At 37.2% G+C, this 16,125-nt stretch overlaps 1 protein-coding gene across 9 annotated transcripts; it reads right to left on the bottom strand.

Moving 5' to 3' along the window:
* Positions 1–509: 509 nt before the first annotated feature.
* LOC122296776 (protein DA1-related 1-like) lies at positions 510–7,232 on the bottom strand. 9 transcript variants are annotated; one of them, XM_043106580.1, is made up of 14 exons: positions 6,921–7,231; positions 6,781–6,842; positions 6,222–6,280; positions 5,553–5,695; positions 5,206–5,296; positions 4,323–4,557; positions 2,960–3,080; positions 2,744–2,827; positions 2,089–2,208; positions 1,732–1,944; positions 1,556–1,618; positions 1,351–1,469; positions 1,194–1,252; positions 510–1,099 (listed from the first exon to the last, which is right to left on the bottom strand). In XM_043106580.1, the coding sequence occupies exons 4-14, from the start codon at positions 5,652–5,654 to the stop codon at positions 762–764; spliced, it is 1,545 nt and encodes a 514-aa protein (XP_042962514.1). In that variant the 5' UTR covers positions 5,655–5,695; positions 6,222–6,280; positions 6,781–6,842; positions 6,921–7,231; the 3' UTR covers positions 510–761. The 9 variants fall into 9 exon arrangements, with proteins under 9 accessions (XP_042962514.1, XP_042962525.1, XP_042962522.1 ...); XM_043106591.1 differs by lacking the exon at positions 6,222–6,280 and having other exon boundaries at positions 6,921–7,232; XM_043106588.1 differs by lacking the exon at positions 6,781–6,842 and having other exon boundaries at positions 6,222–6,253; positions 6,921–7,232.
* Positions 7,233–16,125: the final 8,893 nt, after the last annotated feature.

Here is a 16,125-nt window from a genome sequence, read left to right as displayed (position 1 = left end):
AATGATAATAATTTTATAAATCGCAACTATTTGAACTACAAACAGTAACCACACATTTATTCACGTTGGCATTGACCGTGTTTAGTATGAAAATGATAAATGGTGACTATTACGAAATCTCGAAAAAATTTGGTTTTAAAATAGATAAAAACCATCATGAGTCATCCTCTATTAATCTACATCATGATTGATTTCTTTAATTCCCAACTATTGCTTTGATATTCAATTGTTTTCGACTTCAAATTGAAGTATTTGTCATTTTAATGTGTACAATGTTTAACATATTGAATTAGAGTTTCAAAGTGATAAAATGCTTATGTGACAGAAGTCATCCCATTTACTTTGAAATACATGATTGAGATTTAAGAATTAAGAATTACCTTAAAAACTATTATTAAGAATTAAAGAGATCGATCCAGTAGAACAAGTCCTATTCGTATTTGAGCACAATGCAATCTCACCCACATTCTAGTATGATGAGATGAACCTTTAGCTGAGTAAGTTTTGAGTAGACGAGAAGAAACGTGTATATATTCGTTGATTCGATGTTCCTATATATAGGAGTACAAGGTAGCATCATTATGGGGCCAGGAGGAGATTACAGGAATTGCACATATAAAGGAGAGTTCTCTCGTTTATTTTTCTCCTGAATTCATATGGGTTTGGGTCCTATTGAACTATATATCATGACATGACAGTTAAGACAAGACATTGATTCATGTGGGAGGGAAAAAAACTAGGATATAATATCACTGTATAATCTATGGAAAGCTTCCTGTCATTCGAATATGGTCAAGAGTTCTCTTTAGACCGTATTTGAGCACCGCCTGGTTACCTAACCTGAATCCTTCTCCATAAGCTGATGATGTATCGGACTCGATCTGGTGTTTAAAAAATTCACCTAGTTTCTTCTCAAAGTCGGATCTTTTACCCTTTTTTGATGAGGTATTAGAGGATGACGAAGATGAGGAAGATGGTGATGAAGATGATGAAGAGGCAACATCACTTCCAGGTATCGAATATATCTCAGACTCCAACCACATATGAGCTAAGACCTGGCAGATACCTTCTTCAACCTCTGGACGCAGATTGGGGTAACCTGTCAAAGATTTCAATTGGTAAGTTCAATGCTAGACACATCTGAAACACAAATTATTGTCGATGGGAAAAATGATGACAGGACACGCAAACACCTTTAAGCCTGAGCCATGCATGCATCATCTCGTGTGCCAGGATTGAACCCGTCAATAACCTGAAGTGTTGAAGTTGTTGGTCATGCGCAAAAATCTTAAGCAATTATCATCATTTGCAACAGTATATGTGTCTAGGTGCAAATAAGAGAAAAAGTACCTTGGGAGGCCATATAAAACAAGAATTGCTGTCACTTCACATCGACGACTCAGCCTATAAGGCTCAGTTATCATGTCTATGATCCGGTAGCCTGCCCCAATCCTTGGCCTCCTTAGGATCTGGTAATTTAATGAAACTAATTATGGAGTCTGATCCATTACAAGGAAAGAAAGCTTGTTTTCAACACTCAGAAAGAGGCTCTTACAGTCGTAACAGTCTGTTCTTCCGACAAACAAAGTCCTCTGGTCTCAGGCAAGTGATGATGACCCTACCACAGTTATAAATATAAGATAATTAAATAACATAAAAATCAAGATTAACACCCAAAAGAAATTAAAATGCATATTTGATCTATGAAAAACTAAATGCATCAGCCTTTACATTCTTTTCTCCCTCCATTGCCTCATTTAGTGCTTGTCTCTCAACCAAGAGCATTGGGACTTGCTGCTCCACTTTCATATTTAAACCTTCATAAAATCCTTGTATTTCAAGGTAAAGAGGTTGACATTCATGAGTATCCATAATGGCTGAGTCTAGACACTCTAGACATAGCTTCCGACCATCATCAAGCGACAGATATCTTGTGTCCGTTGGCTGCATGGATTGGAAGGTTAGCATTATGAATGGCATGATGGAAACAGATACTCATAGGTGTTTCTGAAAGATGTTTTCCAGGTAGTGGAAGTGCAAGAAAAAAAAGAAAGAGGGGGGGGGGGGGGTATGTTTTGCAGAACTGACCTCCATTCTTTCACAGCTACAACAACGAGGAGTCCTATCGCGTTCATGTGAGGGGCAGTACTTTTGCAGCCAGAAAGGATGTGCCCTATACTCAATAAGACCTGCTGAATTTGTTGGGATCTGTATAAAAAAGAATTAAGTAAATAAAAAACAATCAAGGGCAGCAAATACTTGGTGTGATGTATGCCATAAAGAATTATTTATCCCGTGAAAGCTAAGCACCTCTAGACATTTTAGCATATCCAGAAGAAGGTCTGCTAATCTCATATTTAAACACGTGTGACCAGACTCTTAGAAAGAACATCCCAATTTCTACGAAAAGTTCACACTAAAACTAATAGGCACAATTAAGAGAATTTATCGTTTTATATATTTATGAAATAATTTTAATGAATGACTCTGCATGTCTGCTGAATAACTGAACTAGAGACCTGAAAAATTTGCACAGGCATTTTATTAGAGAAAAATTTATTACTGATCTCAACCTTCTAAGTTATTTTTCAGCTGTTAATTTTTGAGATTATCATAGTCCAGATTCGATTTACATAATGTTTGATCACAAGTAAACAAGATGAAATGAGAACAATAAATCTCGGTATTTCGGGTTTTAAACAAAATATACTTGATGGAATCACAAAACATTAAAAAGACTTACATAGTTCTTGCAAACATCACATCTTGGGTGATTCTGCTCCTTATAGCACGATTTGTGATACGGGTGATTGCCAGACATAGAAAACTGTCATTATGGAGATTTCCCACTCAGTAATAATCATTGAACCAACAAAATGGAAAGGAAATCCGACAAGAATTCAAGCATTTTGTTATCCAGTTCCAAGCTAGATTTTCAATTCACTTGAATTAGTAGCACCTCATAATCAGTAATAGGTTGATTGCAAGCACGACACCGAAAACATTCTGGATGCCAAACAGCACCCATGCAACTCAAAAACCGTCCATGGCCAATCTCAGTCTTGCAGCCAGCGCAGATCCTGCAAATAGTTTTGTCCAACAAACAGGTCAGGCTTCCTTTCTCTGTCCAACAAACAAGTTTCAAGAGGTGTTGCTATAAGTACATCTTCACATGTAAATTCATGAAGTTATATGACACGTTCCATGTTCCAAACCCAACTTTTCAGGGTCACAGTGAAACAACTCCTAAGTTATTTTCAATGGTACTCCCAAATTTCATAAGATAAAATTACAAAGCTTCTGTTTCTTAGATAAGTTTTTCCAATAAGATAAATTTGCACATCTTCATATGCTCACGTGTTTTTGATACTCCAACAGTTAGATGTCCTTTAGAACTCTTGCACAATGTCGAACATTCAGAAAACTGGAAATCATATGTTTTTCAATTAAATAATTAAGTCACCAGCTAATATCAACAGTATTTCTAAAGAAATGGCTATTGAGCAATGCGATAATTGATAAAATGGCTGGAACATGAGATGAGGGAAAAAGTGAAAACATTTTAGAGAATGATGCTTATAAGCCTTGAGTTCATCTTCTCAACCATGATTCTCCCCAGGTAAGTTAGCCTAGCTCAGTGCCAGGAAATGCAATCCTGAGTATGTTATTATCTTCTCTGTTTTTTTTTTCTTTTTGTTGGTCATTTACTTTACAATAATTAATAAAGATGTTATGAAAATTTTACATGATTGAATATATATGATAATTTCTATGAACTCGTTTAGCAAATTACAATCTAAAATTCAAAAATAATCGCCACACAGCCAGTCAGTCAAACAAAGAAAGTAAAAGAGTGCTTTTAAGAGAGTTCCTATACAGCTCTATCTAATTGAAAGTACAAATATCTCTCTCTCAACAAATGTTAAAACATAATGAGAAGAGGCACTGGTCTCTTCATTGCCCCAAGCATCTCCACCTTTCTTATGACAAATTTCCCTTTCCAACATGCAAAACAAAATCCATCACTGCAATCCAAATAAAGTTTACATCCAATGATCACGATTCTCTGTACATATTGCAACCTAAAAGAAGATGATCCATCCTCTTAACACAATTCTTACACATGCAACACCTTGTCCCAAATTCTCAGCCATCGACATTTACTAGGCAGTTATCAGGCCAAACAATACTACTTTCTTGCTAGCTTTCTCTTCATTTTGAAGCTGCCAAATTGAAATTGTTGAAATCGTAGCAAACTAAGGGTTGGAGCAACTAGCATATAGATAATAGTGTACCACAGATGGCATAATGACCACATATACCTGTATCCACCTGACGAGAAGAATGGAAAAGGTTGAAATATATTTCCGCTATCATATCGAGGAGGGGACTCCACAAACATACTTTCCTGAAGAGCTTTTGCAAGTTGTTCATCTTCCTCCAATTGAACTTTAGCAAGATGTTCATCTTCCTCGGGTTGAGCTCTAGCAAGATGTTCATCTTCCTCGGGTTGAGCTCTAGCAAGATGCTCATCTTCCTCCGATTGAGAGTCATCATCTAAGAAAAGAATGTAAAAGATGGGAGTCCAGGATACCATTTATTTCCATATATGTAAGTTCTGCATCAGAAGATAACTCCTGGAAGGATTATGTACTACTGTTTAAGAAGACTGTTACTATTCATTATGGCTTACATGCATCCATTTATGCATTCATTTATTCCCATGGAATAACTATCAATAGCATTTTCAAACTTGGAGCAATCTGACAAGTAACATATGTTAAGCAATTGAGAGGGAAAACTGACCTGTAGAGGAGGAAGAATGAGGCAGTGGCGAGCAAAAGAGTGCAAATTTTATCAAATACATCATAAAAGGTACTCTCTTATTCCATTCATGCAGATGAATGATAAAAAAATCTTATAACCAGTTTTGTCAGAAAAACAAAATACAGAAATAACATATGATTTAACAAGAATGAATATAACCATCTAATAGAATATAAAGATCCAACATAGAGGCATATATAAACAATTCGCATGGACAATGCAAGAAATTGAGGTATTACATTGCACTTCATAGCAAACATCTTTCAATGCGATATTGCAAGGTAATTATATCACCGAGTTACCACTCTTGTTTAATAGAAGTCATGAACAAACCTATCCAGATAATTTGAAACATGCAAGAGGTCGAGTGCAACTTACCAATCACATTTTTTCCTTTATGGTCTTCTTCTGCGAGGGAAAGTGCAATAGCACAATCAATTTCTTCTTTCTCGACATCTGTCAGTTCATCCTGCATCCAAGTTTTCCACAATAAGATAAACAGGCTCCATATAATTTGAGCACGGATGTTAACACTTCAAATTTAAGCTGGTTTACAAATTTTGTTCTTTTATAGATAAAAAAATCGTGAACCAGCATAAATTTGAACTTGTAATATGTGAATTTTATACAACAAATCACCAACTGTTAAAGAATAGGCTCGCTTAAAAATATTATGGATGTGCAGGACCCATGAGGTATCCATAAGAAGCAGAATCCATGATTACCACTGAATTACGAGCTTCATCCCACATTCTTTCTTCTTGATATTTCCCATGATGGTGCCCTTTATAGCTAGAACCTTTAAGAATCTTGGTCAGCCAACCCATAACATCAAATGTTATTTGCCAGTAGCTTGGCAAGCTTTTCCCTGCACCAAAGTCGTTCATTTGATTTAGAGCACCATACTTTGACCACTGAAAGGAAATTTGATAGGTACATAGAACCTCTCTGACCATTGCGGATGCCTCGTACAACCCTAGATTTACATATACAACTGTTTGAGAAGTTCATTTAGACTCCAACAAAGAGGATGAAAATCTAGAATTACTGTTACTGTTTGGTAAAGTTTAATACGAGGAAGATATGGAAGACGTTTCTGCGTTCAATTGAAGTTCTAGGATGGTAAAGCATACTCTTGAGCAGGCATCTCCAATATAAAGCTGAAAAAACAAAATAAAGTGGAAGGTAATGGCAATCTAAGAACGAGTAACCAAATTCGCTGAGAGATTGAGGAACATAAACCAAAACTATGCATAATAATTTGACTTGTCTTAATATGGGACGCACAGTCTAGAAATTGAGGCAGTAGTTCTATTGAGTAACTGAGGAATTGAAAGGAGTTAAGTTGAAATTTAAAGAAGCTATAACGAAAGAGGGATATTAGAGGGAAATACCAAAATCTTCATTCTCTCAAGAGTTCACTGGCCTGAAACAGCAACCACACAGCTAAGGTCTACAAAAGATTTGGAAAATATCAAAGAGACTAATCTTTCTGAACTAGAATTCTTCTCATGTCCACCCAGCTATATATATTTATCCAATCTAAGCAAATGACTCTATCCCTCACCAATAAAAAACTCAGAACAAGTAATAAAAGAACTCTACTTATTTGGGGAAGAAGTTGAGGAAGATCACTACACATATTGGGGGAAAAAGGTAATCAAAGAACACAATGAATCACCCACCACAGATTCAAATTTTCCGACAACGCTTCGATTCCTCAATTTTCAAATATGATGCGAAAACAACGGCCTAAATAAAAAAGCTGAGAAATGAAATTAGCCCAATACCATCGAAGACCCTCTATTTATACAACCTCCAACAACCCCATCCAATTATTGATTATGAAGCAAGTATAATCTCCCAGATTGATACTGTTCATATAATGAATATAACATAACAGCTATAAATGAAATGAAGTCAAAAGATAAATTCCAACTTCCAGAAACTCACTCCAGATAAATTAAGAATCTGCAGAGACAATAGAATCTGATGAATCTCGATCAGATAAAATCCTGAACACCCATGAATGTAAAGTCACCAAAGAAGAATTAGAGACACCAAAAGAGGTTATCTTTCATAACATTAATTACCTTCGGCCCTGCGAAGCAGTGACCCTTCCAAACACCTTAGAGAGAGAAACAGAGAAAATAAAGATAAAAAGAAAAGGGTGCGACCAAAGATAAATGGGAGTGGGAAACGACTTGGATCCTACGCATAAAAGGAGAAAAATAAACGGTAAAAACGAAAAGCCAACATGACTGTTAATCTGGATGCTGTGGGGAGAGTTGTGTTGATTCTAACACTACCGTCTTTTCTCGCTTGTGGGTCCTCTATACCCCTTTCTCCACCACACTTCCACTAAATGTCAAATACCCCATTGAATCTCTCTCTTTCTGGTTGACAAAAGCGTCATCACCAAGAGAAAAGAGGGTTTTTTTTTTGGGATCTTCCATTCAGGTGTTCACTTAACACTAAACAGTAAACCGCAACTCTATTTTCTTTGCATTACCAGCAGCCCCATCTCCAAGTGGTGTGGTGTGGTGTGGTGTGGTGTGGTTCAGTTCCAGAGGGACCCAATGTTAACACCACAACATGATTTTGCCTCGTGGCCAAATTAACGGCCTACAATTTTTTTGACAAACAATATTGTATTTCTCCTTTTATTAATAATACTGTAATTTTTTTAAACTTATAAATGATTCATGCATGCAGCATGCAAACAAATCATGTCCAATATTTGGTTACATATATAATTGGCTGGTGTTGCAAAATGAGGTAATAGTCCCAATATATTTTTAATTCAAAGCAGTTGGATGCTGATGTGTCAAGGGACAACTTTAAAACCCCATCACGTGTCCGAACCACTATGTTACTTCCATCCAACGTCATGGTCTCTCTCCCTCAACCATCTATAATTAATTATATATAATTTCTGGAAAAATATTACCTAAAGACAGCACATTTATGAACGGCCTCCCCGTCCTAGTCCAAGTGATGCACTTATCGTATCTTATCCTTAATGGTTAAGTTTTGGAAGTTGTAAATAAGGTTCAGTTCCTATAGAATTTTTAAGTTGATTAGATGGGAAAATGAGATAATATAAGATCTTTTTAGATAAAAGTTAAATAAAATATTGTTAGAATATTATTTTTTAATATTGTTATTGTTTTAAAATTTAAAAAAATTAAATTGTTTATTATATTTTTTACCTACAAATTTAAAAAAATTATAATGATAAAATAATATGGATTTAGAGTATTTTTCAATCTCAACAGCTTCTAATATGTCCCTTTACTCAATTGGTATATATCCACTCAATGACATCTTGATTATGAGAAATTGGTATACTTACAATAATTAATTATTGAATATTCTAGATAAAGGGTATTATATTTATGCAAAGCTTAAAACTACCCAAAAAAAAAAAAATAGTATTTTTATCGGGAATTGTTGCAATCACATTATATAGTTTATTGTAAAATGAGTCATTGTAAATAATTAAACAAATATCATGTCAAGATTCCTTACAATTTATTGAGCTTAAAAATTAATGTAGTGGAATTTACAAGTTATGTTTATTTTTTTGAAATTGTAGAAAGTGTTTGAAAAAAAAAAAAAATAGTGAGAATCCTGATATTCAAGTATAAAGTATTTCATCTGAAACTAGGGATTCCACCATTAATGTAGCTTCCATATATATGTGCTGCCATAGCCCATAACTCTAGTAATATATATGTATCTGACTTGGTCACCTTGCCATGTGCATGCATACAGACTACAATGGTCGATGCAAGTTGGAGGTCACATTTACGAGAAAAATGTGCGATGTAAGTTAAGTGATTTGATTAGCCGTGGATGTGGGTAGATGATGATCTATAGCTAGGTAGCTATCTCAAATCGATGTGATGGAATCACTTTTCCATTGGAAAGCAAACCACTCTCTGCCGACCATTGTGTTTTGTTTTTTTATCTTTTCTAAAAAGTCATTATCCTTTCCTTGCATCGTATGTCACTGTGCTGCCTGTCTTCTCTCTTCCTCTCCATGTTATTCAACACACAAAAGGCCGAATGTGCATAAATCTGATGGCGATGTCCACTGTTGTGGTTGGCGCAATGAAGAAAGTTGACAGTCGCAGTACTTATAATCTCTTGGCCAATTCTAGATCACTACTATTCTGAATTGAATCTAATTAAAATGGTTAGGTTCGAGCTGTCTAGATGCATAAATTCTAACTCCTAGCCGTCATCTTGCTTTTCATAAATTTCTTTTTCTCGAAAGCTTCCAGATTAAAGGAAACCCATCGTTAATTAATATCTTGGAGGAATATAATCTGCAGCAGTCACTTTACCATGGTGGCTCGTTCATCTTTTTTCAAAGTTCATTATAATTGCATATATAGAACTGTTTCTAAACTTTGTAGGTACTCCACCTTATAATAAAGCTTTACCTTCGGAGTTAAGACACACAGACGAATAAATTCCAATCAGAGTACTGTATAAGATACATACATATAAATTAGCCAATGAATATACATGATATTAATTAAAGAGTACCACTAGTGGGTCATCAAAAATTTATTACTAATATGGTCTTCTTAACGTGACACCATCATGTAGTGCCATATAATTTATTAAAAAATTATATTCAAGCTAGAAGGGTGTCAAAAAAACAAATATATATATATAAGACACAAACTCTAAGTTCTTTCTATCCTTATGTCTTTGTCATATTTTTAATTTTTTTTAATAAAATACGTAGCATCATATAGTGATGCCACGTGAAAGAAATCATTTGAGCAGAAAGTTAATTTCATCTAGCGAAGTAGCATTATTTGATGCAAAATCTATAAGAAATCGGCACCTATAATGGGCACTTTTTCACTTTCTCTTGGGGGTTATGAAATTCATGGTTAGTCCTTAATGACCAATTTGGGGTTACACTCAGAGGGGCTATGTATAGCCCGTCCCCCCTTTGGATGATGTATGTTTAGAAATAAAAAAAAGTACGATCTCTGTCTTAAAGGAATGGTTCTTTCTAGTCCCAACATCTAGATTATAGATCAATTCGTGGGTGTTATTATGGTATTACCATGTAGCATAGTACTCTATCATCACCAAGAGGATTTTGGATAAACAATGACGTCGAAGAATTTGTAGAATAATCGCATTAGATTTAAAATATTTTCAACGAGATAGTATCGCTTTCATTATACCTTCTAATATAGTATTTCTAACATCAAAATCAAAAAATAAATCTTCTAATGAAACACATGATAAATTAACTTGATCCCTATCTAACGTATGCTAATAATTTGTTCTTATGCAGAAATTTAAAAGCAAATTTCTACAAAAGATTTTGTCTTCACGTCATGATCAATCATCTTGATCACGTACGATCCATGCTAATTTTTCTTTAGTTAACAACAACATTTGAATCGTTCTTAAAACATTTAATTTGATGATAATAAACTCTTCTCCTCTTCTTCTTCTTCTTCTTCTTCTTCTTCTTCTTCTTCTTCTTCTTTTTTAATAATTTTGGCTAGGGATCATGTGTGTGTATTATTAATAGGTGTAGGGTACACATCATCAATTAATGCACTCTTCTTCCCCATCTAGAGCCATGGGGGGAGAGGTTTGCAATCGGCCAAAGTTTGCATTAATTGCCAACATAAATAAATGATCATTTAGAGTACTTTTTGAAGATGATCTTAAAAACATATATAAAATATGTTTAGTTTGTGTATATATATATACACACATACCATTAATCAAATAATTCAAAGCCAATCATGATGATAAGTTTTTCCCTTATTAAGTTAACATAATCTCTTTTTTTTTTTTATTAAGGGAAAAATATGCAACTTTTTAAAAAAGTTTCGACTTAAACGTAAACTTCAACTTTTGAGTAAAATGACACCACCAACGACTTAGATTAGATATATAATTAAGAGTCTCACTCAAGAGTACTCCCAATGCATTATATATAAATCATTACACCCCAACGATTATATATACATATGTCTTCTTTCAATCCCTTGCAATTTAATTAATCAAATGATAAAGCTGTAAGATCAGTAGTACTTGCTAGCTACCACAATTAATTAATAAATGAATGCATATTATATATATATATATATATATATATGCAGCAACGTCATGGGGTCTACAGAAATAATCACTTATATAATTAACCATTCACCTAACGCTTTGTCATCAGCTCCACTAAATCTCTTATAATTCTCTACAAAACTACGTACAAAACAAACAAGTTGTCGGTCTTGGCAAAAGAATAAAAAACCATTAGCATTTTCTAGTAGATCAAACATTAATCATAATTAGACTCCTGTTTGTCTAATCATAATTAGATCTAACAATCATAAGTACTGTTCAACCCATGCATGCACTTCTCATGTCTTTTTGTATGTTGTGGTACTGCTCGCTCCGTCCTGTTTCTTTTATTTATTGGTTTGTTTGGGTGTTTAATTACGTTAAACTCATGCATGCTTTCTTTGAGCTTGCTAGCTAGGTTTAAACAAGCAGGAGCCGGACCAAGCTATTAAACTGAGTTTCATGACTTTTGGGTTTTGGTCCAGTACCCCACATCAGTCGTTGGATGGGAATTCTAGGCCTTTAGAGCAAGCTGGAAATAGGTAAGCTTTAAATGCATTGGTTTAGGGTAAATTAGCGCCCTCCCATGCATCCATCTTGAAACTCCAGCTTCCTCATTGGGAGCGTCTGGCTTACATGATGTCACGTGTGTTAAGCATGACGCTAGCTTTTCATCCCAAGTGGTCAAGGTCGAACGTCGTCTTTATTTCCATGGGCCGGTAATCTGATCTATTGTATGGTTAAGAGGTTGCAGTAGTCGAACCTAACCGGTTAAAAAAAAAAAAATGCACGGATTCTCGGATTGGGTATGCTAGCATGAAATTGTGCACTACTTGTTGCAGGATGCTTACCATGTAAGGCCCGGCAATGGGATTCCAAGACATGAAAATCATGGGCTCAAATGCCAAGCCACTTTTCTATTACTATATATATCAAGAGATTTTAGCCCATGCCCAATTTCACTGTTCCAGATCAGAGCCTATGATAGATCTCAGAATGAATATTTTTTCACTTAGTTTATTCCTGGTAATTGAATCAATGATCAAACAGAATATGGAACTTCAAATGAAATCTTTCTTTGAATATGAACCCAAGATACTAATAAGAGAATTCCTCTAGCTCTTAGCTATCTCCAAACATCCAAATACCTAAAACTCGTTTTTGTATCCTCCACCGGCACCTGCATCCTCATGTCCTTCTGTTCTTATCCATACCCATATCCATATCCATTTTTAGTGGTATTTCTTTTATAATTTGCATTTTCTATGATGAGTAATGACCGAACTACAACCTTTTGGTCATCTCTTGGTGACACACACCATTCCAGCAAAATTCTAGGACACCAATCTATAAATTCCAAGAAGTGGCACATTGTTACTAAGGGTGGATGTATCTCACGCACCACCCATCTTCAGAGTGTTTATAGTGGCATGCGTTGCTCCAACATGATCCTCAACTTCATATTTACAAGATCATCATGATCTGCCATAGCAGCTAGCAAGCACGCGATCTACAATCGTTGGTACAATATTCTAAGTCCCTTGAAACCTCGCAAAAGTATATATGATCAGTTTGATCTACCATTTATCTTACCGCATTTCTAAAAATCAAGAGCTAGCACAATTTTAAATTTTCATAAAGCAAGTTTAAATATTGAATCGTTGCCGCCCACAACTACCCTTAAAACCATTCACTAACTTCTTTCCTCCAAAACTTACAAGCCTCACCCTTATTTTTATTTTAGCCTCACCACAATAGCCACTCAAAACTTTTCAATGAGGAGTGGAATTCACTCAAAAACGACTCACGCAATCAGTCAATCTTAGACTTTCAACTATTTCTCTCATTGTACAAGTTAGCGTCCTTTATCCAAAAATAATGAAGAAGAGGAAGTGAATTTCTTTAGCAACCAGTAAAAGCAGCAAAATGTAGTGCTGCCCAATTTGCCAAAGCTCACAATCGTGGATTTATAGTATGTGGCCACTTGGACTATATCAAAACAACTATTCTAGGCGGCACCCAGCCTCTTGGCTTAGCAAAGAAAATTGGGGATGGTAGAGAGCAATCCTTTGGTTCTAAATGAGTAGAAAAACTCATTTAGTTTAACAAGAATAAAAAAAATTAAAAAATTAAGTCTGGTGCGGTGTAGATAGCTGGATAGAAAGGCTATATATATATATATAAACACACACACCACCTAAAGAGGCTATATATTGACATATAGGTGAATAAAGACCCCATATTTAGGTTTAAAAGGACACAAGACATATAGTTCTGCTAGCATATATGTGACGCCCCCAGAATCCCCACGCCCGAACAGGGGAAAATTGAGACGTCCGGATGGTGACAACCCGGGTCACCACCCCAACGACGGATGCCGAGTGTGTGCAAGGCAGCAAAAGTGTACAGAGAAACACGCAGCGGATAAGATAGTCATAACTAAGTACCAGAATTTTTTCTTAACATAATACAAGCTGTTTAAAACGTACATAGATAAAATATTACGTATACCACAAATACAGTTTTAAACAAATAAAAAGATAACATCAGCAACCCGGCGGAGCCGCATCCTCGGGCTCAGCCTCTTCCTCCTCAACCTCATCTCCTGCACCAAAAGCTACGGAACCACGAATGGTACCGCAGGTAAGTAAAACCCAAACACTACCAGATAAAAACACATATAACTCAAACAAGATGCATGAAACATGCCCAATGCACAAACCCGTAAAACACAAGTTTTCCACGCACGCCAAAAGACACATTTGACATCTCAAACCATTATCCAATTTTAACCGTATGCACCATGACCTCCCCTAGGGGTCATCCGCACACCCTGGCTCCAGTGTCACACCGCGGAGTACCGCCACGCATGTGACACCCAACGAGCGATGCCCAGTTCCGCGCCCGGCGCATTCGTAGCCAAGCACCCCCTAGTCCCGCTCCCATTATCGCTTTCGATAACTCAGGGGACATCACTCAGTTTATTCCGCTCCCGAGTGACCAGAGGAGCTCCACCGAGATAATAACCCATCCCGGCTTGGGCTCGTGATACACACGCACCCGCAACACACTCACGCCAAAACACAGGCTTTTCTCATAAACCCACAACACACGTGCATGCATCATGTAATGCCATAACAAAGCACATTAAAATGATCCAATCACATAAATCAAATAATCAAGCAACTCCATCCTCCATCCATCCGACCCCCGAAACTCCTCGGACTCAGTCCGGAATCAACAACCAACAACAGATAAATAATTGAATGAGCAATATATATTTAAATCTGAAAATAGGGTTTGGAAAATACTTACAGCGCTATACGGCAATTTTAGAAAACACGAGGCGTTGCAAACGGCGGAAAAACAGCAACGTCACAGTGAAAATTCACTGTGGCCGTGGGTCCGAAAAACCCACTTTTGAACGGGGACAAACTAGGTCACGAAATTGATAGGGAATGGTCTAGGGATGGTTGTGAATCTATTGGAAGTGACGGACGGCCGTGGGTGGCGGCGGAATGGCCGGAAATGGCCGGATTACCCAAAACGGAAACTAAGCTCGTAGGAGCTGTTCCGGTGGTCGTTGGAGGCCGGAAATAGGTGGGTTAGGACGGCAAGGAGTCGATGATGAAGTGGTGAAGAAATGGTGGCCGGAGGTGGAGCGACGGCGGCGGATCGGAGCAAAATCCGTGCGCCCTTTGGAAGCTTTTTCCGGCCAAATGGCCGGCCGGTTGGGGGTGGGTTTTGGAGGGAAGGTAGACCGGAAGGAGAGGAAGAGAATGGGACCGGTGGGAGGCCGAACGGTGGCCGGACGGCGGCGGTAGGGCTTAGGGAAGGTGACGCCGGCGTAGGGAGAGAGAGAGAAGAGAGAGAGAGCACGGGGGGGTGACCGGGTCGAGCGGGAGAGAGGAGAGAGAAAAGAAAGAGAAAAAAGAAAAAGAAGAAAAAAGAAAAGAAGGGAAAAAGAAAAAAGGAAAAAGAGAAAAAGAAAAAAGATGTGAAAAGAAATGAGGTCCAGTCCTCACTCCGGGAAAAAGAAACAAACCGCCAAAAAGATTAAAACCACAAAAACAACTAAAAGAAATAGAACACAACCTCAAATAAATTAAAATAAATTAAAAACCGACTTTAAAAACGCAATTAAAATAAAATAAAATATCTGATATATTAATTAAAATAAAAACAATTATTTCAGCGAAAATACACTTAAAAGCGGGTCATCACATCCTCCCCTCCTTAAAAACAATTTCGTCCTCGAAATTGCAAGATCACCACCAACTTAAACCAAGCCACACAAACGCACATGAACCAACTGAGACCAAGATTAAAATTACATACCTTCATCATTCAAACAAATATGGATATAGCTCCCTCATGTCCGCTGCTCGCTCCCAAGAGAAGTCTTGAGCTAACGGATCTCCCCAAGCCACTTTAACCAACGGTATCGTCTTGGACCTCAATTGTTGCTCCTTCCAATCCAAAATCTGCGACGGAACAACCTCGTAAGTGAGATCCGGTTGCAACTGAATACCTGCTGGGTCAACGAAACGTGGCTCTTGCTGCCCAAAGCTCTTCTTCAGGGATGATACGTGGAAGACATCATGAACATCCCCAAAATAATCCGGCAAAGCAACTCTATAGGCGACGGACCCTACTCTCTCCAGAATCTGAAAAGGGCCGACGTACCTCGGATCTAGTTTCCTTTTCTTACCAAAACGCTTAACACCTCTCATGGGAGAGACTTTAAGATAAACCCAATCACCAATTTCAAATGACAATTCTCTCCTCCTGGTATCAGCGTAGCTTTTCTGGCGACTCTGAGCTGCCGCCATTTTTTCTCTGATGATCCGGACTTGGCTTTGCATTTCTTGAATTATTTCGGGTCCAATAATTCTACTCTCCCCAACTTCATCCCAACACAAGGGCGACCTACACTTTCTCCCATAAAGAGCTTCATAGGGAGCCATCTGAATGGTCGCATGGTAGCTGTTATTGTAGGCAAACTCAATGAGCGGCAAATGATTTTCCCAACTCCCTTGGAATTCCAGGGCACAAGCTCGCAACATGTCTTCCAGAGTCTGGATGGTGCGCTCTGACTGGCCATCTGTCTGCGGGTGATAAGCAGTACTGAACTTCAACTTAGTACCCAAAGCTGCCTGCAAACTCTTCCAGAACTGCGACGTAAAC

This window comes from Carya illinoinensis, chromosome 2 (genome assembly GCF_018687715.1).
Source record: "Carya illinoinensis cultivar Pawnee chromosome 2, C.illinoinensisPawnee_v1, whole genome shotgun sequence".
Taxonomy (NCBI): domain Eukaryota; kingdom Viridiplantae; phylum Streptophyta; class Magnoliopsida; order Fagales; family Juglandaceae; genus Carya; species Carya illinoinensis.
The sequence above is the reverse complement of the archived record's forward strand: the minus strand, read 5'-3'. Positions and strand labels throughout refer to the sequence as shown.

What these genes read in the sequence shown, in the direction of transcription:
- LOC122296776 (XM_043106591.1), bottom strand. Translation starts at nt 5,654, where the DNA reads ATGGGTTGGCTGACCAAGATTCTTAAAGGTTCTAGCTATAAAGGGCAC. An exon ending in AACCTATTACTGATTATGAG is followed by an intron (nt 2,828 to 2,959) that starts GTGCTACTAATT and finishes CCATAATGACAG; the next exon opens with TTTTCTATGTCTGGCAATCA. An exon ending in GTAGCTGTGAAAGAATGGAG is followed by an intron (nt 1,945 to 2,088) that starts GTCAGTTCTGCA and finishes CAATCCATGCAG; the next exon opens with CCAACGGACACAAGATATCT.